The 25,609-nt window shown below is 39.7% G+C and overlaps 1 protein-coding gene across 1 annotated transcript in view; it reads left to right on the top strand.

The window, feature by feature from the left end:
• The window catches only part of ITFG1 (integrin alpha FG-GAP repeat containing 1), a 129,946-nt gene that overhangs the window by 33,902 nt on the left and 70,435 nt on the right, over nucleotides 1–25,609 (top strand). Inside the window, exons 7-8 of the mRNA XM_081030703.1 lie at nucleotides 9,886–9,947; nucleotides 16,044–16,125. Of these exons, the coding sequence (XP_080886829.1) occupies nucleotides 9,886–9,947; nucleotides 16,044–16,125 (144 nt within the window). The remainder of the gene's footprint in view (nucleotides 1–9,885; nucleotides 9,948–16,043; nucleotides 16,126–25,609) is intronic.

Below are 25,609 nucleotides of genomic sequence, written 5' to 3'. Positions count from 1 at the left end.
GTTAGATAAGGGTCCGACTTCATTCTTTTGCCTGTGGATATTTAGTTGTCTCAGCCACTTGTTGAAAAGATTTGTCATTTCCCCATTGAATGATCTTGGCATTTTTGTAAAAAAATCATTTGACTATGGGGCAGCTGGTTGGCTCAGTTGTTTAGAGCGCAGTGCTCTTAACAACAAGGTTACCAGTTCGATCCCCACAGGGGCCACTGTGAGCTGCGCCCTCCACAACTGGATTGAAACAACTACTTGACTTGGAGCTGATGGGTCTTGGAAAAACACAAAAATAAATAAAAGTTTAAAAAAAAAAATCATTTGACCATATACGTGAGGATTTTTTTCTGGGCTCTGTCTTCTATTATCCTGATCTATATGTCTCTATGCTAATATTACACTGTCCTGATTATTGTAGCTTTGTAGTAAATTTTGAAATCAGGAAGTGTGAATCCTCCAACTTTGTTCTTTTTCAAGATTGGCTTGGCCATTTGGGGTTCCTTTGCATTTCCATATAAGTTTAAGGATAGGATTATTCTGCCATGTTAAATATTATTCTATAAGTAAAATATGGAAAATTTCAAGAGCATCAGTAGAACTTTCCTATTTGGCTTAACAAACTATTCCACTTATTTTTGGTACAGTGTTTTAGTTAGGTTTTCGGTTTTAAAAGATGAAGGACTGATTCTCATGTAAGGCCCTTTGACATTAAAAAAGAAAGGTTAAATCTCTTCTCATTGAAGTGAACACTCTTAACATGGTCTCTAAAAGCATTCTACTATCACAAATCACATTCTATTTCTACGTTCTACTTTTCCAAGGCAGAGAAGAGAGTTAAAGGAAGTTTAGTTAAAGGTTTATTCGTCACTGCAAGATTTGCTATTTGCATTACAACTGTCTACTTTCCATATCATTAAAGATATGCTTTTGGAGTTAACATTAAGTTTCTTAAATTAATTCATGTAGCTGTTTGAAAGGAAGCTTTAATGCATTTAATATACACTTAATTTTCATGTTTAATTACTATTATACTTTTTTGTGCTTCAACAGAAATATATTTGCAATTTCACGTGTGAAGTTTAGGGACTAAACTTCACATTCCATAATCTTGAGGAAATTATTTACTTCTCAGAATTATCATTTTGTATAGCTTGAATGGATATGAGAGCAATTTCTGTAATTGTCAAGTGTGGTTAGTGTGCATATTACATTAATAAGTCAGGTTTACCTAATATTTGTTTTTGAATGGGTTAGAGGCCATGAGTATGTCTCATTTTAATAAGTTGTTTCAACTTGAATTTTCTTAATGATCTGACTATTCGGTTTTAATTTATTCTGTATATAAAGAACTTTATATACTTTAAAATGTCGTGTTCTAGTCACGTTAGCATTTCACTGCTGTCAGTATGGTAACTTCTAGAACTATGTGATTACCTTCAGGCTTCTGGTGAGCACAAATGTCACCTTCTGAGTGAAGCCCTTCCCAAATTCACCCAGGCACTGCATACCTCTGCCAGCTCAGTGTCCTTGTACACGTGCATAATTCTAGCAGGCACGTGGTCACTTTGAATTTGTTTCCACATCTGTCTCACCAGTCAAAACATTCCTTGAGGGTAGGAACTTGCCTCATTTGTGTGTTCTAATGCCTCACTAAGTGCGAAGCACGTAGGGGGTGCTTAAAGGATGTGAAATGAGTGAGTAGATATGATATGATGAGAAAGAAAAATCCAAAAGATCTTTTAGTCTAACCACGTCATTTTACAGGCAAGGAAATGAAGCCCAGAGAGGTTAACGCTTTGCTTTACTTTGTCCAAGTTATTGGAATTTATTACACTTTTAAGTATTTTAATCTCTACACTGCTCTAGATTCAGCAACAATATTCCCTTCCAGTATGTTCCAGAAATGATGTGTAGAAACCATAGAAATGGATTATCTCATTAAGGCCCCTGGTAATAGTCTGCAGAAAGTCCTCTGTGGTGCTTAGAAAGGAAACGGACCAGTCAGGAAGAGAAGGCAGTACACAAATGAAGTTCCTAGACTGGATGGGGCGTAACTGCCCATGGAGAGGTATGCTTCTGAGTGACAACCAGCTTCAATCATTTTAAATACCTTCTTTTGTATCTTTAACCGTCCCACCCTTGGGTTTATTTACAAGAGGAGTTAGCTGCTAAAGTCTGCTGATCATACGTGTTGTGTTGTGGTTTGCAGTCTATTCTGACATAGCAGTTTCACTGGTACCTCTACTCCTAAATTTTAAAGCATTCATTCATCACCTCGATTACATTGTGCCACTTAAGAAATAAATTACTTGCAGAGTGAATTTGATTTTAAATGTCTAGCCACTGTTTTTGTAAGCAAAACTGAGGTTTCTTCTCTAACCCAGACCCCCTGAGTAGAAGCCTATCATGCGGCTAAAATTAAGAATTCTCTTAAAAGTGGACTAACTCGGGAGACAGGAACGTATAAAAGATACGTTTGGCAGGAAAGAATTTTAACATCAGTGTAGACTGACACACAGAGGAATTAAGTGCTCAGAAATTCAAGATGCCATGTTTCAGCTACCAAAAAAAAACCAATTTGTAGAGAGTAATCCTTGTGTAGGCAGCTGTTTAAAAATTAGCAAGTAAGACATCCTTATAAATTAGGCATAGGTAGACGTGATAAGAAAGGGTCAGGGGTTTGGAATGAAAGGGACTAAGGGAAGTAGGTAACCTTGTTTTGTAAACCAAATGGATACAGACTTACTTGATTGCTTAAGAAAAAACATCAGCCCAAATGCACTTATAAAATGTGTATTATAAAACCTTCATTCAAGTAGATTTACTTTAATGAGAGTTGATGGAAAATCTGAAAATCTTAGTGATGATTAATGGCACGTTCCTGTCCTCCAGGTCCCTCCTTCACTAAGTATCATCATCTCTAATGAATGCTTTAATCTCGGGACCTAGGGCTCCTCCAGAAGATGGAGTGTCTTCCCATATTGGAATTTTGAAGTAATGTCTGTTAACCCGTAGAAACATGACAAGGTTGGAAATATTAAAGCTGCAGACTCCCCCAGATTCCTTAAGACCCTGACCTCATAGGGGTAGAGGAAATATGACTTCATTTGAGACAGAGAAGCAACATCAGAATTCAAACTATTACTGTTTTTAAAGGTCCTTAACTTGCCATAATCACCTTGATTACATTCCTTTTCAAAATTCAGCATACAAGTTTTAAATTCCCTATGATAAAAATGTAGGAATTAAAGTATATCCATTCCTCATTTGTTAATAATTCTCATCAAATGAAAACTCTGACCCCCTTAAACATTCCATGTCAGGGCAGTTAACAGGCTTCCGTTATTATTTGCTGCCAGCAGCCTGTTGCTTGGCATTTATTGTTTTCCCCTAAGATTTTCGTGTTCATACATGGTCTGAAATAAATAAATCCAACCCTGTTTTTCTTTCTTACAACAAAAGTACTTCTGCTAACGATTTGACTGGTGAGGAAAGGCAGGGCGGGGGTATGCATGCATGTCTTTACCCAGCGTTTTGGTCTTGTAGTCGTGTGAGCCTCTGTTCCAGAGTCTGGTGTCTGAGTCTCCGTGAACCTGTGTCCAGCCTCTTAAGTTAGAGGTAGTCCGAGCTCTCTGTCAGCATCACGAATCTTCATGTTGGGCCCAGTGTTTCAGGACAGGAAAGACAAAGAAAGGAAAGGGAAGTGTACATAGGAGGTTATGAACTTAAAAAGTGAGATTTTAAAATAATTCCTAGAAATGCAGACTTCCTCCTGAGAATAGTATCTTGTGAATGGGGACCCCATTCAAACAGGTTCCTCATATCATCTTCCTAAATTAGTACATCTGTACAGAATATTATTTGGCAGTATTATTTGATATAAAAAATATAAGAAGGTAGGGTTGATTTTCTGCAAACAAATGTAACCAAAGCAATAATCTATCAGAGGTTTCAAACTGAGTCTGCAGACATGTTTTTAATTTTTTTCCCCATACTGCTTAAAATGTTTTGCATTCGATTCCAATGTTTTTAAAATACTGGATTTTCCTATTTAAAAAATCATATTTTCACAACAACAATTGGCCGGAGCTAATCGGTCACTGTCCTCTTTGGTCAGTGAATGGCTCTTTTCGGTTCATTTCAGCCCCCTCATTCCTGCTGCCTCTCATTCTGAAACCCTTAGCCACTTAGTATGTGTGCCCTGAGCCTTTTTACTATTTGATCATCTTGGTTATATAATTGAGAGCCTCATGCCTTCCAGTGTTTGAGTCGGTGACCTTTGAACTACAGAATACATTTGAACTTCTGCTGCCCAGGGGGAGACTTATTGGCATTCGCTGGTTTCCCCTAATGATTTCAACAGTCATGTGACCCTCAGTGTACTTTTTTATGAGCAGTGGAAGCAGGTGAAAGATATTTTGATTCCATCCTCTTATGCTGCCCTTTCACTAATATAACCAGGCCTAAGAAAAACTGGACAGTACTACAGAACAGACGTCACCATGAGCATGGCATAGCCTTCTTGCTCAAGCAGAGCAGCAATACGGATTATGATGCTGCTTTGCACCATCCTTTGTGGAAATGTCTGAAGCTTCCAGAAGATACTACAAGTATTATATTAACTGTATTTTCCCAGAATGAGCCATAGTATTACTCTTTTGGAAATACAATGACTATCATCATCCCAGGAGACTTTGTTTATGCAGGAACTCTAAATGACATATGAATATGTTTTTAGAATTTCCATTGGAATATTTTTCTTATAACTTTGAGACTTCACACTGAAAGAATACAGTGCAATCATTAAACTTTGTTTTTATTTTGCCTAACATGGTTTAGTTCACATAATCAAACTTCCAATTTAAATTTCTAAAACTCCTTAAGGCTTCTTTTTGAGGCCAACTTGAGCCAGAGGGCTCTTCACTTGAAGGGAAGGCTGTGCTTTACTTGGCAAGGATAAAAGTGCAGCAGCTTAATCCTTCCAAGCTATGAATGGAGATAATTGAAGCCTAAACTATTTAATGTTTTTGTACACACTTGCCTATGTGTCTGTATTTTCTGGGTGAGAAACTGCATGTGCACTGAATATTTTCATTATTCTTGTTAGAAGAATATAATGAAATAGGATGTCATTGAGTTGGGGTTTATAGTCCGAGTTTTTCACTAACTCATGATGTGATTTTTTTGTGAAGGACTATTCCTTCAAGTGAATACCAATGATGTCAGCTATCCTGTTGCTTCTATTAATATTTTTTTAAATTAGTTTTCAAGGCAGGAAAGGCAAACCCATATCTAGAACAGGTGTCTGCTATAAAATGAATTGCTGCCACTTCTTTGATGGAGAGGCCCAGTGTAATCTTGCCCCCAACTTTATTGTGGCCCACGCTGCACCCCATTCCCTGCCCCCACGCCCTGCTCAAGCACCTGCAGAGTATACTGTCAGGCACACTCACTCACCTGGTTCCCACCAGTGCGTGTTAACTGGGTCCCTGACTTCTTCGGGCTGTAGCCCCTTCTCCCTGACATGGGACATGCCCATCACATTCCTGGCCAGGTTATCTTCTCACTTGTTTCACCTTTGGCCTGGTGGCCGGGAGAGAAGGTGAGGCAGGCTGTGGGAAGTGGGAAGCTTGTTGCCTAATGGGGGCAGAAACTTCTCCATCCTCTCAAACAGAAGCTCACACCAGCCTTTAACCGTGAAAAGGGGGCCGTTTCTGCAGGTTCTGAAGGTCCAAGTGAATGGGGGATGAGTCGAGATTTTGAGGTTCATCACTCGGATGTTCCTACTCCATGTGTCCCCAGCTGGGGTCCCAACCTTAGCACAGCAGACCTGCTTAGGCTGATTCACATAATGAATCGAACCTTGTTGGGGGCTCTGCTCTTACTCACCATTATGTCCTAGTCCGGCTCCGCAGCTTTCCTTGCCCTCCTGCTAGAGGAGATTGAGACCTTTTATATGCTGCCCAGCAGGCCCTCTGGCTTTCTCCTGCAGCTTTGAACTAACTTCTCTGCAGTCATGCTCAGCCGTGCCCCCCCCCCCCCGTGCCCCCATTCTTCCTCAGGTTAACTTGGCAATGGCCATCTAATGTCACTGTCTGTCTAGTTATTGTTTGCCACATATTTCTCAAAATGCCTGAAATGTCGCACGCACTGGTGTGATCCCTTCAACCAGAATACCACCCCATGACAGCACCAGGAAGAGATAACGCGGCTGCCTGTACACTGCTTACCCCAGTGAAAAGTCCTTATCACCAGCCCCATGGTACGTGACCCAACTCCAAAATCTTTTTGGTGTCAACTGGTGTAGATGGGAGCTGTTCCCTGGGAAGCAGACTGAGATGGAGATCAGTGTTCAAGAAGTTTAATTTGGGGGAGTGCTCTTGTAGCGAACACCACTGGAAAGGAGGGAGGAAAGCAGAGCCAGCTCCTATCCTCTGTCAATCAGAACCTCACCTGACGCTGGGACCTCTGAAAGTGGGATGGCCCTGCAGGTGTTCTGAGTTGTGACGAGGGGGGTCTAGCCTTGATTCCTCTGAGCCAACCAGTGGTGAACGCAGGCTGGCTCTGAACTGACCAGAATGTGGTAAATGCAGACTGGCACAAAAAGGGGCACAGCCTTTGGCAAGATAGCTCTGTTCAGCCAGTACTCTTCCAAAAAGGGCTGACAACTTGGGGCCGTCAGCAGTATTTCCAGCAGCTGTGGGAATAAGCCCTTCATTCCTAAGAGACGACCTGGGTGGCATGTCACAGCATCCATTCCAGTTTCATTGAATGTATTTCCTTTCATTGTATTGTTTGAATTACTGTTAACCACGTGGGAGGGTGAGAACTTCATTGCTTTGTTGACTACAATTTTTTCCTGTTATTCTATTCTCATATCATTCAGTGTTGAGGCATGATTCTTCATATTGAATTGTTACTAATTAATTATCTCTATTTTTATTTCTCCACATAATGAATCATTTATTCTTTTCTATAACCTCTGCATAATTGAATAGTGAAACGAAATTTTTTAAATCTGTTTTACAAGGTACTCCCAATCCTTTATCTCACTTTACTGTTTTTCAAAGTCTTAATAAATAGCTAGTGTAGCTATGAAAATACAGCCAGCAAACAGTGTGTGTTACAGTTCTTAAATTTTCTAAACTTGAATGAAACAACAGGAAGCTCATAATTTATCTTTTATGCACATATTTTGAGATTACTATAACCTCACTAGAAGAAAACATCTGCCTTGTTTTTCTGGCATGGTGACAGGTTACTGGTGGCTATCCACCACTCGCCTCTGACTAGTCCTGTTTGGCCATTTGTGGTGACACAGTAGCTCTTCCAATTCAAGGAAGCCACCTGGCTTCAAGGTCATGAGCTTCGACCCCTTCTTGCAAAGACACCGCTTCATTTATTCACAAATGGATTAAGAATTTTGACAGTGTAATGTTTTCAGTTAGAACAGATTCACTTGTGTCATATTATGTAAGAGCCTAATTGCCCCATTTCTGGATTTTGCTTCTTTCAAATAGCTCAGAGCTTGTATTGACATGGCTCTCAGTGATTCTTAGAAATTTCTGTGGCTGTGAATCCCTGATCGCTTTCTTATGCTGATTATCCATTTTTCAGATAACATAAAAATATAACAGCTTTTAAACATTCTTAGTACACTAGTTGCTGTGTAAAGTAAAAAGAAATATTTGTTTTTAATGAAATGCTTTAACATAAGACCCTTCTTTTCCCAAGATTTCCCATTTGAAGATGCAATGACTATTTTTAGACAGCCCCAGCAAATTTACAAGAATCACTATATATGTGTGTGTGTGTCATGATGTCACTTCGTTAATCAACAATCATTTGAACACATACTATTTCCAAGCACATAGAAACCACAGAGCTATAAAAATCAATTAGGCTTGACTCCTCCCCTCAAGAAGTTCAGGAGAGACAGATAAGAAACCAGAATGTCATGGTACATTGAGTAACCATGACAATGGCGACATGATAGTGGGCTGTCTGTCAGTGGAGGGAAAGCTATGCCTAGGGAAGGATGGAGACATTTGAGCTAATTTTGAAAAATCAGTTCACCAGGTGGCTGTGAGGTGAAAGGGTACTACTGAGAGAAGTTTCTGGGGAGGGAGTAGCAGGAAATGAGCCTGGCAACGGTACGTAGGCCTTCACGTGACAGGTGAGGTTACCTTGCCTTCCGGAAGACGTGGAATGAGATCAGATGTACACTTTCGGTTTTTTAATCATGCTGATGGTCTTGTGGGGGTGCATGGGAGGAGAGGAGGTCGGCTGTGGTGGTTCACCACACAGATCTCGGCTAACATTAGGAGGTTTTCCAGGATGAGTATGGGAGTAAACACTTCAGTAGGAATGTGCATTTGAGTAAAGAAATTATCTTCGTAAAAGACTACATTTCTGTACCCACAGGCAAAGCATCCCTAGGTGTGGTGAAAATTAATGCAAAGCTGTGTGATACATTGACATGAAGACTGGGTCCACATACTTGGTGTCCCGAGCTTTGAGTTGAACTCATAAGAAAAGTGAACAAATAACATAGCTTCCTGGAGATTCTAGGAAAATTTTCATTATAATTACTACATAAATTCACGTCATTCAATTCATATGAAATCTTTACAGTAGACATTAAAATATGAGTGATAGTTTTCTAAGCATTTAATGGGGGGGGGACCTCTTGTTTAAAATAGTCGTGGTCTTCACATTACTCTGAATAATTTTCATTTTTTAAAGCACAAAAGAATAATGTTTTAATATTCCTGTGAGTCAGCTCATCATTTTGAAATTTTCTGTACTCACTAAGTAAAATAGCCACTCTGCAAACATAATAAATGCTCTTACTAGAATAGATGTGCAGTTCACCTGGCCTTGTGTTAAGGGGATGTTTGATTTAACCGTTAACCTGTTGTGGTTTTTTTAATTTCATTAAAATTATTGTACTTTTCAATAAAACAGACTTTCTTTAGTTAGAATATATGGAGATAATTCGCCTACTCAAAATTTGAACTATAACTTATTGTTCATTTAACATGAGTGCTAAAGATTTTGGATGCTGTAATAATTGTGATTTAAAATAATGCTTGAACCTGACTATGATAAATAGATATGTGCTGCTTTTAGGGAGAGAAAGCAAAATGTGATTATGATCAGAATGTCTTTTTAAAATATATATATAGTCCATCTTATGTTAAAAAACAAAATTCAACTGGTAGATTTGAAGATTCCAATTGGCTTTTTTAAGTGATTCATGAATCGGGCAGCATCTCATCCAGCAACTGACAGGGTGCTCCAAGGGGTTGCACAAAATGGAAGGTTTTTACAGGAAAAGGGCACGGGAACTACCCTGTTTCCCCGAAAATAAGACCTAGCAAGACCATCAGCTCTCATGCGTCTTTTGGAGCAAAAGTTAATATAAGACCAGCTCTTAAATTATATAAGATCCAGTCTTACAGTAAAATAAGACCGGGTCTTATATTAATTTTTGCTCCAAAAGACGCATGAGAGCTGATGGTCCGGCTAGGTCTTATTTTCGGGGAAACATGGTATTAGCAAGAGAAAAAAGGGTTCTTTTTGGGCCTGATCATCTTTGGGGGGAAAAAGGGAGAGGGTTCTTATTATCCAGATTGCCTCCTCTTTCTGTGGGGGATGGAGAGGCCCTATGTGACAGATTACTGGTGATTGAATACTTTTGAAGGATTACTACATTTTCATTGCAGTGATGCAGGATCATCTGCTTTTCTTTGATAGGATCAAGCTCGTTAAAATATAATTTAAAACATGTTTATGTACAACTGTAGTAATATTTTTATGTGTTGCATTGCTTCCTGTTTTTAAATGTACACATCAGTAACACAACTTACAATTCTGTTATTTTCCTTCTAGATTTATTACTCACGACATCGTCACCCTCTGGTACCTCCCAGTTTGAGATATGGGAAAATTTGGTAAGAAATCTTTTCTTGGAAGCATTTTTAAATGATGGCTTTCAGTAAAAGCACATGATTTTTGAAAACAAAATGAAAGTAATCACTTGGTCAGTTGGTTTCAACAATAAATAGAACAAGTTTAAGAGTCTTTGGTTGCATTGCTGCATTCAAACTGCTGAATATTGCTGAAGGAAATGATTCATTCCACATCAATGCCTCGGCAGGTTTTTCGGCATGACTGCCAATTAAACCAATCAGTCTGCCCTCATGTGCATGTTAACAGGGCCCCTGCTGGGCTGTCAGCTGTTGTGAGAGGGGACAGTCATTTAATTTGTCAGCATGATGGTTCCTTGAAGAAAACCCTCTTTAAGAGACCAGTTTTTCCTCCTTGCCTTCAGGCTTATAGAAAAAAATAAGAACAACAGACACTAAAGTTGACCAGGATTAAAAAGTCTTTCCCACTATACAGAGTTCCAAAAACAAATGTACACACATTTTAAGAAAGGAAAAAACTGTATTAAAATTGTGATTCTCGATACATACTGATAACAAAAGATGAATACAAGTCGTGTGTACATTTTTTGACACCCCTGGTGTATATTTTTTAACTGCAAACAGAAGGTTCCCAAACTGATGGCATGATTTTATTTAATTTTTAGCTTGATATAGATTATATGAAAGATTAGTGAAGAATAAATCACCCCACATCTGAAAGTTGTATTTCAGGCTACAGAATAGAGGACAGGGTTTGAGGACAGGTCAAACTGGCGACTGAGTGACATTCACGAAATAGTGGTCAGGTATCGAGCCTCACCTTCCTCACATGGAATCTGGGTGTGTCTTCACAGGAGGTTTGTGAAGATTAAATGAAACAACGTGTGTGAAGTGCCTGGCACACAGTAGACGCTCACCAAATTTTAATTTGAGATCTCTTGATTTCCATTCGTTTCCTCTTGATGATTGCCTTTTATTTAATCAAAATACTGATGAAAAATAAGCAGATGCAAAAAATCGTAAAGCACACGCTTGGGGGAGAAGATGCATTCCCGGCCATCTCTTGTAGCATAGCCAGTGATGTCGGTCATGATTCAAATTTCTTCATGGAAGGACACATGGTGGCGGGAGGAGCTTAGTTTAGACAAGGTCAGGGTTTCTAAAGACTACTGATTACTTCTTAACTAGGCAGCTTGATCCTTTTTTAAAAAATGGGACATGGAAAAGGAAGAAAGACTTCTAAACCAGAACGATTTATCTTTGTTTAAAGTACTACTTTTATAAAAAATATAATTATATATGTTTTTCTGATGATAGAAGTGTGGTTGTTTTATGATTACAGTAAATTAAATCTCCAAATGCTGAGGGGACGTTTCTTTTCAGGTGGCCTTGAAAATAACACCTCAAGTGAATCTTGAGGTCTCAGAAAATGAGAAAATCAGTCATTTTGATTGATTACCTTGATCTGTCTGGAGGACGGGGAGTCTCATTACAAATAAATGTGACATGTATATACAATTATGAAATACATAGATGCTGTACATCAGAATGAATATATCGGAAATTTTTATACATTAAAAATGTCATTTATATATAAAGCAGCTCAAATTGTTATTATTAAATGCAGAGTCAAAGTATCAACTTTTTGTTTTTTGTGGATTTCTGAGCCATTTTGAAAAAAAACTTGAAATCAATTAACTCAGCGAAAGAGTTAAGGTAATGAAATGAAGCAACTCCACAGGAGAAAAATCTTTATGTAGCGACTAGATTTAGAGTGGGAACTTTTTTCCTTCATTATTGTTTTCTGTAAAGAAAATTAATACGTGGGCTATTGGACAGTAGATACTAAGGGGTATTCTTGCTGTGAAGCAGTTGGGTCAGTAAAGTCCCCATTAGTACAAATTAAAACTATTAGATTGGTGCAAAAGTAATTGCAGTTTTTGCAATTATTTTTAACCTTTTAGAGCGCAATTACTTTTGCACCAACCTAATAGTTCAGATAAAGTGTAAGTTTTGTAAAATGAAGGATCATTTTCAATTAGAGATTGGACGGTTTTCAGTAACATAGTAATTGGCCAAAACACCTCAAAACCTATAAAACCATATTAACCAGTAGAAGAGTAAGAGCTGCAGGAAATCTTTTTAAAGTATCGCTTGCGCACACAGCCACATGGCAGGTACTCTGGGAGACCAAGGAGGGAGCAGAGCTTGTCGACCAGGAGCGGGGCGGAGATGTGAGTGAAGGTGACCCTGGCTGGCAGGGTGAGAGGCTCACACCTCATGGAAAGGAGTTCAAAGACAGAGCTGTTGCTTTCATTTGGTCTGCCCAGGATCATCAGGGGCGGCTTCAAAAAGGAGGTTTTGTTGAAATAGGTAGCATGGAGAGCAGGATTTTAGTGCTTGGGAGAGAGGAAAGGGAAGAAGCGGGCCAGGAAATGCACAGGAAACACAGGACCTATTCAGAGAGTGGCAAGTGGGGGGTATGGCACCAGAACATGAAATAGAATTGGTTTGGACAAGATCAGCAAAGGCCTTGACTTCAAAACTAAGTAATTTGATCTTTTAAAAATTTATTTTTTAAAAAAAATTTATTGCAAAGCTTTTAAACATTTCAGGACTTTAAAAGCTTTCCTAATTGCAGTTAATCTGGTTATTGCTTATCAGATAGATTTGCATGGAACATCTAGAGGGTGGGAGATAACTTAGGTGTAATTTATTAAAACCTAGGAAAACAGAGGATGATTAAAGGAGTAAAACATTGGGAATGAACAAGAAGAGGTAGACATGAGAAGACAGGCTGACCACAGAGGTGGTCAGAGGTGCAGAGGTGACTTGTGTTTTATGCTGGTGACCAGAAACAAAAGGAAGACAAAAGGAAGTATTTAATTTGGGGCAGGAGAATGAAAGTATTTTAGATAAGAGACATATCCAGGAAGTGGTTAGAAAGGTAGGACTAGAGCTCAAGGAAGAGTGTAGATAAGTGTCATGAAGGGAATGAGTTAAGAGAAGAAAGGCAAAGCCCGACCCTGGAACAACACCCACCCCCCTTTATGTCAGAAATGTTCCATCTTGGCACTGTTGCTGTTTTAGTCCAGATAATCCTTTGTGGTGGAGATCAGTCCTATACATTGCAGGTTGTTTAGCAGTATCCCTGGCTTCTACTCACTTAGTTGCTAGTAGCCTTCCTCCAGTTGGGACAATCAGATGCCACCAGACATCACCCAATGTGTCCTGTAGAACAGAATCACCCCCAGTGGAGAACCATTGCTTTACGTGAATAAAGATGTGGGCACACAGTCATCATTGTATATTATTCTCTGATCATTTTTTAGCATAAATATGGCAGTTTTAACATTAAATGTGAAACCGTGCAGGCCAAACCATAGGCAGTCACCACGAGAAGATACTTGTTACGGCACAGCCCTTGTGGTTGGAGTTCAAGCAGAATATAGTAGCAAGCCTCCTTTGTCCGTGGCGGTGGGTGAGCTGCTGCAGGGGCGGTGGCCGTTGTGGCAGCAGCAATGTGTCTGACGACTCGAGGTCCTACTACTAGCAGTGCGTGCTAACTCCGGACAGACTGTGTGCATACACCGTAACAAGCCCTTGGCACGGATGACCTCCCAAGCCTCCCAAACCTGGGAAAAGTACATTTTAGAGATAAGTAGGTGCAAGCTTAGATGAGAACTAACTTAGCCTCGAGGCTAAGCAGAGTGGAGCTGGCAGCTCAGCTAGGAAATCGGACTCTCAGGCTTGTGCCCTGAAGTCAGTGTGCAGTCATGCAGAAACAAGAGGGCAAAGAAAAGGTAAGAGGCATCGCCACAGCAGCACCCCCGTGACGTGGCCCGTTTTGGGGTTGCGGGCATGCAGTGCAGGCCGGTAAGAACAGCGTGGTGCGTAGAGCGTGGGAGAGAGTGCGTGGTGTCACACGGCAGCCCCTGAGAATTTCAGAACACTTTCTAATCTAGCGATCCAGTGACCCTGCGAGTGGACAGGACATTTCCCCTCTCAGCCCAAGAACCAGACCCCAAGCGGCACCTGGCTGTTCCTGCATGCACCTGAGCGGCGAAGGCGGGGCTGGGAGCCGTGCCATCAGACTCGGTGTCCACTGCCCTTTCCACCAGACTCTTCTGCTCTCTCAGCATAAAAGTATTGGTCACGTTTGTCTTTCCTACATTATGTAGGTACATAGCAGCTTCGTTTTTGAAAATGTGTCACTCTCTGTCACTTTAGATGTATTATCTAATAAGAGTGACAGCATTGATGATGAAGTTTATGAATCATTTTTTTAATCAAATACCAAATCTGTAGACGACACTAATCTGGATGGAGATTAAGTTAAATAGGTTTGCACTGCCAAGTGGAGTGAAGAACCAGTGATGATAATGATGGGAAGTTAAATTCAGTAAAATAAAGAACTGTCCTTTCCCCCAGTTACGGCCTAGCTACTGTGTTCTGCGTGCTCTCGCCGTAGCAAGAAGGTGCTCTCTTTATCCAGCAGTGAGAAGGGAGGATTGCTGTTCTTCTGCTGAGGTTCTCAGTGAATATGGCACCTTAGACACGGAGGCCGTCACCTGGGAAGTACTCACTGTCTCTTGATGGATGCATCATGAGGTTATATCTGGAAACATTTCCAGGTGTAGTTATTACATTTAACATCGTCAATGGGCAGTTCATCACTCGAGTCAGTCTAATGGGTTGATACCCAGCTTTATGTTATATGAGACTGATGTATTTTAAGTGAGATTTTTCCATTCACTCTGGTATCATTATGTCCCCTCTGCCCCCAGTGCTCTGAGCTTTCTAAAATGCAAAAGCTCCTGACACTCCAGTCAGAAATTTGGCAACTAGGATACATCTTTAATATAATTTCAGGTACTCAGCAAGACTGGAGGGGAACCCTAAGGTTTAAGATATTTACGTAAATAAGATTGCTGTAGAAAAATCATTCAAACAATACATCAGATACTTTACAGATGGTAGGGGAGACATGTTTCTGCGTGGGATAATGGATTGTTAAAAAGGTTGGAAAACTTCTTGTCATAAGACATCTTACTCGTGGTCCTTAGGTATTGGGTCTTCTTAAGCTTTCAAGGAAGTAATGCCTTTCTCTGTCAATGTCAGAGAAGAGTGCATAAGAAACTAACTTGCAGATCTGTAGTAGACAAATCTTTAGAAGAACAAAGGAAGAAAAATATTTTAAAATATATAAGTATCCTATACAAAGTATAGTATCAGTATATCAAATAGTCAATAGGAGTCAGTATTATCAAATAGTCAATAGAGATGTCAATAATGAGAAGAGAGAGCTGCATAAAACTGAGAACTCAAAATCTCAATCTCAGTGATGTGATTTATTTTCTTGTGTAGTAATCAAATTACATAAAAGAAAAGTAATAATTTAAAGAAATGCATATTATTTTTGCAAGTTAAATGTGTGCTGCTTCCTTTTGGAAGGAGTACCTGAGATGAAGGATCTCTCCTGGGTTCTCCTTTTCATTTTTGTTTAGCTTAGCCGCCTCTGGTTAGTACATGGCAGCTGTTGTAATCTTTTCCTCCCCTCCTCATTGATACATCAACTTGAGTTGATAATGAAGTGGCCCTTTAAGAATCAATATAACTCTCATCTCATTTGAGGATCTTTTCTTAATAGTCCCCCACAGATTCTTCCATTGAAATCTGTAAAACGTGGCGTCTTTGCTACTTGCTTGTACCATTTGTAGGTTACCTTCAGAAATTCTATTTTCCTGATTTACATCTCATCTCCCAACTGGACTGTGAGCTCTTTGAAGGTAGGAACTACTTTTTAGTTCTGTATGTTTCCAAAACTCTCTATGGTACTTAAAGTAAAAGACATTCAGTATGTCTGAAATTCATGATGATGATTTACTAAAGGATGTCATACCAGAATTGACAGCAAGGAAAGCAGTCCAGGTGTACCTTCTTTGTCAACTGACAGCAGTTTCTTTTGTTTTATGATAAAAGAGGAATGGGAAATTGGAGTAATTTTTGTGCAGTACAACAAAAGCCTTAAATTACTCCCCTGCTTTAGTTAAAATGCTTTATTTCACACATGATGAATGAATTATGATGGTCTAATCCAAAAATGTCTGCCTTTAACAGGATGGAAATTTCTCTTTCAATACTGTATTTGAAAAACCTCAAAATATGATGGTGGTTGGACAGTCGGCATTTGCAGACTTTGGTAAGATTGTTTTCATCTTTCAAATTCTCCCCCTCTCTCTGACTTAGTCATTAATTTCCCACATCAGAAAATAACTTTAGTATCTTCAGAACTATTATAGATTTAAAAGATGCCTTTTCTAGTATTATACATGACGTGTGGTCAATTCCTCGATGCAATAAGGAGCAATTCATGACATGGATGTTTAGATTATAGTTTGAACAAAAGAGGTTCCTGTTTGCAAGAAAGTCTTGTATATCCAGGTTAAGAAACCAAAATAATTGGAATTGACCTGACCTCTTTGAACTTGAATACTAAAAACCATTTTTTATTTATATCTTAATGCCGAAGAAGAGTAACATCTATTATGAATTCGCTACAAGAGGACATATGATTTTCTGTTCTCCATAGATTCTGTACAGTAAACCAAGTTCACATTGGTTAGGAACTTCCAAAACATCTGTGGCACTTTCACCCTTTGTCAGGGTTATAATTGAAAGGGTTTTGGTATTAGGTGGGAAAGTGGTCTCCATGACCACCTCCAAAGAGGTAAAAGCTCACTCCCTTCCTGCTTTTCCTTTATTCCTCCTACAAACACCTCAGTCTGTTCCTCAGAAATGCAGGTGACACGTCACTACATCCAGAGGCCTCAGCTTCTCATTTATGAAATGAAAATGATGATTATTTCCACCTCACAGGACACTGTGAATGACACAGTGTAAGGAGAACACAGTGTCGGGCACATAGGAGGAGCACAAGACATTGCTGGATAGTTTGAATCCTTTCATTGGGCTTACGTGAGTTTGTTTTCGCTGCTGCTCTGTGCTCAGCTAACTAAATCAGCTCGCCGTCCAGTGTCATAGAGACTGATCCCAACTCAGCTAAAGAGGAGGTTCACTAGTGCTATTTGATGGAAATTTCAACACGAGCCTCCATGCTGTGCTGTGTGTTAGTTTTACTACACTAAATATTACTTAGATTTTGAGCAGGTTTCTGGTGCCTGATTTATAGTCTTTAATGGAAATAGTCAAGTGATAGAATACATGAAATTATTTTTTTAATTTGCTGATTGACCTGATTAGCTGGATTAATGACAAGTCCCTTTGCAAGTCTCTCTCCAGGGCAGAAAGTATATATGCATTATATAATTCTCCGGGGGCTCACAGACCCCTTTAATCCTTGGCTAAGAACCTCCGAATTAAAGTTATTCATTTTATGATTGTGTGTTTTGTATGATAACGTGCCTTGCTTTTAACAAAATTTTTAGTAGCTTTACTTGGATATCTTAAAAATTTACTATGTTTACAATAACTATAAAATAGATACTTACATGTCGGGCTTTTTTAAATGTGCAGAATATAGGACATAGTCAATTAAGAAACATAACTATATTTCTCCCGTTTTTAATAACTTTAGGTAGTATATCAGTAAACTTTTTTAATATATCAGTAAACTTTAAATAAATATCTCACGTCTGTTTAAAAGTCCATGTATTCTTAGTTGGGTATTATAAAAAAAAAAACAAGACTGCTAATGAGTCCAAAAAAGCAGATGGCATTGAATAAGTTTATGAATATTAGCAGGTACAAAATACACATTTTCCTATATATTTGAATATGTCTGTGAATTACATCCTTCCCTCCATCCTTCTCCCCTCCGACTTCCTTTGAACCAAGTCGAGGGAAGTAACTGACTGGCATGAAGTCAGCATGATTTCAGAAATTTGCCATTCATTTGGTTTAAAACAAAAAAAAATCCTGAATAAATGGTAGAGCTTACAGGAAGAACCCTGTTCCAAAAACCAGTGATTAAGTGACTCCCAGCTCATTTACATTGTGTAGGAACAGCTGTTTTTTTACAGCTATGATGAAATGTTTAGCTACTAACATAAAATATTAAAAGATATTAAAAATATTCTAAAATTAGGCTATTCTGGTATATCCAAAGTGAGGTGTGTGGCATGGTTTGAAATCAAATCAGGAACCTTTAGCAAATAAAGAAAGGAAATAACTACAGTCATGCGTGGCTTAACGACAGGGATAAGTTCTGAGAAATGCATCATTAGGTGATTTTGTTGTGCAAACATCACAGAGTGCACTCACACACACCTAGATGGTCTAACCCACTGCGTACCTGGGCCACCTGGGCCAGCCCACTGCGCACCTGGGCCACCTGGTCCAGCCCACTGCGCACCTGGGCCACCTGGTCCAGCCCACTGCACACCTGGGCCACCTGCTCCAGCCCACTGCACACCTGGGCCAGCCCACTGCACACCTGGGCCACCTGGGCCAGCCCACTGCGCACCTGGGCCACCTGGTCCAGCCCACTGCACACCTGGGCCAGCCCACTGCACACCTGGGCCACCTGATCCAGCCCACTGCACACCTGGGCCACCTGATCCAGCCCACTGCACACCTGGGCCACCTGGGCCAGCCCACTGCACACCTGGGCCAGCCCACTGCACACCTGGGCCAGCCCACTGCACACCTGGGCCACCTGATCCAGCCCACTGCACACCTGGGCCACCTGGGCCAGCCCACTGCACACCTGAACCACATGGTCTAGCCCACTGCACACCTGGGTTACATGGTCCAGCCCACTGCACACCTGAACCACATGGTCTAGCCCACTGCACACCTGAACCACATGGTCTAGCCCACTGTACACCTGGGCCACATGGTCCTGCCCAATTCACACCTGAGCCACATGGTCCAGCCTAGTGCTCCTGGGCTACAAACCTGTATCATACTGAATACTGTAGGCAACTCGTACATGAGGGCAAATATGTATGTATCTAAACATATAAACACAGAAAAGGTACAGTAAAGATGGGGTATAAAAGATAAAAGGTGGTCCACTGCATAGGGCACTGACCATGAATGGAGCCTGCAGCACCGGAGGGGGGTCAGTGAGTGTGAGTGAATGTCAAGGCCGAGGACGTGACTGCACACGGATGTACACTTTACCAGCACTGGACACTTAGGCCACACTAAGTCTATGAAACAACACGAGGTTAGATCAAGCACGAGACGCGACGCATTGAAGAGACACGCTGAGCCCGAGGTATATGAGGCTGCTGTTGGCGGCACACTGTGTGACCGCAAACTGCATTTCCATAAGCAGGAAGGAGACACTAACGTAATGATTCAAGGACTAGTATAATAACCACATGGACCAGGAAACAGTCATCTGTTAGCGCTAGCAAGTATTCTGTACTGGACGTAATCTGTGTGCAGCAGGCTTGTTCACACCAGCGTCAACACACATACGAGTAACGGCTTGCGCTATGACATTACGGCGGCTACGACATCACTAGGTGACAGGAATCTCTCAGCTCCCGCATAGTCTTCTGGGACTCCCCCACCCCACCCCCGTGTATGCGGTTTGTTGTTGACTGAAATGTCGTTATGTGGCACATGACTGTTCAAACCAATTAGGATGCGTTTTATTGCTTTTATAAAACAAATACTTTCCCAGAGATCAGCTAAATAAAACTCCATGGAATGTTGCACAGCCAATAGAAATGAGGGCAGAGAAGATTCTGTAAGGAAAAAAGACCAGGACGTAATTATCTTTTAAAAAAACAGACTAGAAAGAATTTCGACAAAATGGTAATGGTTGTGTAAGTAGGTTATTTTATTTCCTACTTTTCAGATTTTCTGTTATGTGGTTAGACTCATTTAAATATTATTTAATAATGAAAAAGTAAATTATAGAAGAGTAATAGTCAGTAATGGCAAGAAAGAAACCAAAGTATGTACTTAAAGTACTGTCAGATTCTGTCGCATTACTTCTGAGTTCTTATAATTGACCCTGTCCTCTGAGTCTCATGGCCAGCTCCTTTAGAGATCAGGTACTTTTACACGGTCTTTAATTCCTGCAGATAAAACGCAAAAAATTACACCTCTATTAGGCTTAAAACTCTGTGCTGAATACCATGTAAGAAAGTCAAGATGTTTAAGGTAATGTCCTTGTCTAGTTAGGAAGACAAACGTGTAAAAATATATATATATATATATATTTATATGTATATATACATATATGTATACACACAGAGAAGAATAAAGAAGCACCTAGCTACCATATAAGAGAAACCAGACAGTATTTCATTGTTATGTGTGAAGTTAATGCCGTAGACAAAGTACAAAGTCTTGTGGCAATACAGGTCACTGTCTGCTGAGAAAGGGACGCTTCATGAAAGAGGTGGGATTTTGGAAAGGACTTTGAAGCGACTCTGAGGTTTGGCTAAAACACGTAGAGGTATGAAAACGGTGTGGTTAGTGACTAGTGAATTAAACTAGTTTGGTTTGAATAGAGAGTTTCTGTAAAAATGTGGAAACATAAAAATGGCCAGTGAACACATTGGATTGCCAAATGAGTAACAGATGAACAAATGTTAATTTTATTCAGTGAAAGAAGTAGGAAGTAGTAAAAGAGTTTTCAATAGCTCTTTCTTAATAACTTTTTTAATTGACTTCAGATAGCAAAGTTGAACAAAATCTTTTGGTCTGGTGGGTTTTGCAGAAGGTAAAGCTTCCTCAGCATGGAGAGGAATTCAAGGCAAGATTTTTAGAATTTCTGAGATGCTCAGGATTTTTATATCAAAAGAGAGGTAGATTGAAACAGTTTTAAAATACTGGATTTTGTAGGGATGGAAACCAGTCAGGAGATAGGTCATGGCATGAGCTGGGAACGTGAGTTGTCTACGTTAATAAATAGAGGGACAGGTGTGAGAAACTTTTCAAAGAAAGAATCAGTGCATTTAGTGATTGGTTTGATACTACAGAGAGTAAAAAAAAAAAAAAATTACCTCTGGATGACTAAAAGAATCATTCCTTTTCTAGCAGCCTTCATAGTGATAGGTAAGTCAGGAGAGGAAACTGCTTTGGTTATTAAGATATTTTAGAGTCATCACATTCCTAAGACTAGTGAGACAAGAGAACTGGAACATTTGTGAAACCAGAGTTCAGGAATAAAGCCAAAGCACATTTGAAAGTCCCCTAAGAGCCGAGAGGCCCAGACCTAACGAGCCCCCCGAGGCAGAGAGTACATGACTCTAATCCCTGAACTCTGACAACATGCGTCATCGGGAGGATGGATATTAATCATCACTGTATTTGCACAGCTTCTTAGTAGCCTTTCGGCCGTTTCTAGTGCAGTTTTATTCTGCCAGGATCAGAGTGGAAGCAAGCAGCTTGAACAGTTTTCCCTCTAGCCCGCTGGACTGTTGTCCCCTCAGCCCGCCCTGCCTCACCCCACCAAAGAGAGGCCACACCACTGTAAAATGTTGGTAAAGCAGAAATATTTGATGTGCACACATTACCAGGTGGCACATCATGCGATTGTGAGACAGCCTTACAGTGTTCTTCTCGTGTAAGTCCACTTCGTCCATTCTCTTTGCATTCCATGTGACCATGTCACAGCGCACAGCGGTTACCATAGCAAAAGGGATTAGTCCCTGAGCTTCTACTTCCTCGCAAAGACTGTGAGGCATCTGCCTTGGTGCGGCACAGATGCCAGATGTGCTTCTGATAAATATTTTGAATGCTTTTTGATTGGAAATGGTAATTTATACACCAAATTATAAAATTGCTACTGCAGAGTCTTGATTTCATACACACTCAGCATTTAAAGCAGACCAGGCTATACTTGTTCCTTTAAGGTATACAGATACTGGAGAAAACTAGGGCCCTAAATCCAGAAAGCCTTTACGGACAGGTTTGTATGTGACAGATTCTTCCCTTTCTAGGTAAGGCTAATTTTAGTAAAACTGTCTCTGACATATTGTATTCTCACAACTGTACTGTTTTTTAATTGTTTAATGATGCATGGTATTATGAATGTATAATTAGCCCTATGAATTTTAACTTTTAAGTACTGAAATTCTGCTATCTAGGCTTCCTCCAGGATGGTTTCTGTGGGTTAATTTGGTTCTTTTGAATGGACTTTCCTGTTTCTTTGTATCCCTTGGATTTTTTTGTTGCAAATTGGACATTTGAATATTATAATGTGGTTACTCTGGAAATCAGATTCTCACCCTTTCCTGTGGTTCGAGGCTATAGTTGTCTATTTGTTTAGGTAGTTTTCCAAACTGTCTTCACAAAGACTATCTTCCTTGTCACGTACAGTGTGACCGTTTGCTTAAAAGACTTTGTATAGACACAGTTTCATTTTTCCATGGTTGTAATTAGCAGTAACATCGCTAGGTCTGTATGATAAGTGTCTCCTTAACTTTTTATCAAGTTAGCAAACTGTTCTCCAAAATGGATATACCATTTTAAGTTGTTACCACCAAGGTCTGAGGGTTCCAGTTTCTCCACTTCCTTGTCAGCTTTTAGTGTGGTCATTCTTTTTCACTATAACCATTCTGTTGAATGTGTTAGTAGTATTTTGCCTTTTATTTTCATTTCCCCTATGGTTAATGATGCTGAGTATCTTTTCAGGTGTTTGTCATGTTTTCTCTAGTGAAATGTCGTCCAATTCATTGTCCATTTTTTAATTGGTTGTGTGTCTTTAAGACTTCTTTGTATATTCTCGATACAAATCTCACATCAGATATATGATTTGCAAATCTTTTCTCCCAGTCTGCGGCTTGTCTTTTCATTTTCCTAAAAGAGTCTTTTGAGGAGCAAAAGTTTCAAATTTTTATAAAGTTGAATTTATCCGATTTTGCTTTTGTGGATCATGATTTTAGTGTCCTGTCTAACAAATCTTTGCATAACCCACCGACAGAAAGATTTTCTTCTGTGTGTCCTGTACATCTTCTAATTTCACCCCTTACGTTCAGGTCTATGAGCCATTTCAAGTTCATTTCAAATAAGTTCTTAAAAATAACATGTATTCTTCCTCAGCTCAGAGTACGATATTACTTAGATTATTTCCTAATCATAATATTTGTGTGTAGGGAGGGTAATGTCATAAAATGGAGCCCATTTGAGAGATTATACTAGTATTGACTGGTAATTATTGGCTAGAGCTCAGAGTGAGGAGGAAGCTTCAGGAATTTCTAGGTTGTCAGAGTTGCAGTTACACAGATGCAGGTCTCAGCGTTATAATCCAGCCGACAGTTCTTCACCCACGAAAGATGTATAATTTGCCTAGAAACAAGCCTTCAAGAAATGAATCATAGGGGGTAAAAAACCTGGAATTACTTGCTCTAGAATTGTTTAAAGGTTTATTGCACCTAGATTCAAGTGTTTGATATACAATGAAATGTATTTTGTATAAACATAACTCATCATTATTACCTCATTTATCAAGGAACTAAGAAAAAACATACTCCTGTGTTAAGGAGAGGGAGTGACTGGTGGATTTCATTATCCTTAGCAAATTCAGTGATTAACCAGATGAAATGGAGCACAACTGAAAGCTTTGTCACATGCTAGCACTATTATTTCAAAACATCTACTGTTGAGCCAATACAGAAACATGGTGAATGGTATGTCCTAAATGTTATTGTGGATTTCTAAATTAATAAGACACCATTTAATCTACAGTGAAGCCATGCAGATGTGGCTCTCACAGTTTGTTGACTTTTGACATCTAAATTGGGGCCATTGTGTTTTTCAGAGTTTACTGTTACTTAGTAAATACCCAGTCAGTGATGTAGAATACATTTGTTTTCGTGGCTGAAGAGCAAGGTAAAGAGGGCCAATCCCTTAAAGCAACAAGGAGGCCTCATGTCCACTCCGCTTGTTTTGTGAATTAGAAGACTGAGCCTAGGGACTCACGCAACGTGCTGGTGACCCTGAAGCCGGGCAGTTCTGGGTATGAAGCCCAGCTCCTCCCCTTGCTTCCTTTATGAACCTACACGAAAGTTACTTGACCATTTTGTATTGTGGTTAGTACAGTGTTAGTACATCTGCTAAATAAAATATTTTAGAACAAGTGTTCACATTTCTTACACCTGAACTGATAAACTCAGAAGATAAAAAGTCACATTGGAGGATGTACTCTCCATCACTGGCCCCTGCCTTTAAATCCAGGGAAGACCAGTATTTCCCAGCAGTTGGCTATGTCTGTAATCCTGGTTGAATGCTTCAAAATTACATGTCACTGTGAGTAAGGGAAGGAGATAGCGTTGGGTAATAAACTTAGACTTGAATTTAAATCCCAGGTTTACTGCCACTTAACTCCTTTTTGCCTGGGTGATGAATATCACCAAGCATCAGTATCCTCGCTGTAGAGTGGGAATAATAGTACTTTCGTCATGGTTTTTTTGTCAGGATTAAATGTGATAGTGTATATAAAGGAACCTCTCCTAGGACTTAGCAGATGGTAAGGAGTTATCTTCTCTCTTCCTCCACCCAGAGCACACCCCTCCTGTGTACCACAGTGAAAAATACTATATGTTTATGCAGACTGAGACAGCTGCGTGTCTACATGTCTTCTCCCCTTTTTCTTCTATGATTTCTTTTCAGTGCTTAGGAACACACTTGAAAAGTGTTTATAAACGTGATAGTAAATGATGTCTCAATTGTCCTGTAGATGAATAACCCCTCAAAGCACTCTGGTACCTTTGAGCAAACTGCTGAACTAATGAACAAGGTAGTTGAAAAGACATCAATATTCTGAAGTTGTGCCTGACTTCTGCCCCAGTCATTACCTGCATCTGGCCATTCTTAAATCAGAAGCATTTCTAGAATCTGCACAGTTGAAGAGACTCATGGCCCGATCAGGTCTTGATCTTCCTCTCTGTGTGATCCTGGACAAACAATCTAGGCCTGAATTTTCCCATGTGTTAAATGATAGAGGTTAGGAATGGATATAATTTCTAAGGCTCTTTATATTTCCAACATTAACTATTTTGAAGTCGGTGAGAAGTTAATCTAGTCAAAGTTGGTTGTTAAAACAAAGGGATTAATAATTAGGAAAGTGTTTGAATAAAACCCCAATGTCAGGAGGGATTCTTCTACTCTTGTTAAGTAGAACACTTTACTTTTAATTAATACCCATGCAATAATTGGAGAGATCATAGCTGCCATAGAATTCATTGTTCACTTTGCTTATGATCTTAGCTACTTCATTCCCTCTTTGTCCTTTGAAAAGGTGTAATAATAAAGATTTTAGTCTTGAAAACGAGTATCTTGTGAGAGTGATAGTGTTATCACTGTTGCCAGTTATTTATTTCATCCATCCCCATTCTTCTGACAAGAAGTTCACTACATGTTTATGAAAACTGAGACAGAATTGGGGAAACAGAATTCAGCCAGAGCTAGAAAAAGTCAACAGATTCAGACATTTCAAACAGAAGAATCTTTTGTTAATGTTATTGGGGAGCTGGGGGATGTACTTCTTAAGGATGGGGAGCCGAGACCCGAGAGCTTGAAGTCCTCATAGCGTGTTGGGTATTGATGGCTGACCTAAATAAATCGTGTCCCTCGGTGGAAATTATAACTACTCTGCGGTTGGGAAAGATGTTGATCTTCTGAGAAAGTAAGTGCTAATTAGCTCATTGGTTTTACAACCAAATGACTAAAAACGTCTAAAATACTTTTTTCATGGA

Source organism: Rhinolophus hipposideros, assembly GCF_964194185.1.
Source record: "Rhinolophus hipposideros genome assembly, chromosome: 21".
In the NCBI taxonomy this organism is placed as follows: domain Eukaryota; kingdom Metazoa; phylum Chordata; class Mammalia; order Chiroptera; family Rhinolophidae; genus Rhinolophus; species Rhinolophus hipposideros.
The sequence above is the reverse complement of the archived record's forward strand: the minus strand, read 5'-3'. Positions and strand labels throughout refer to the sequence as shown.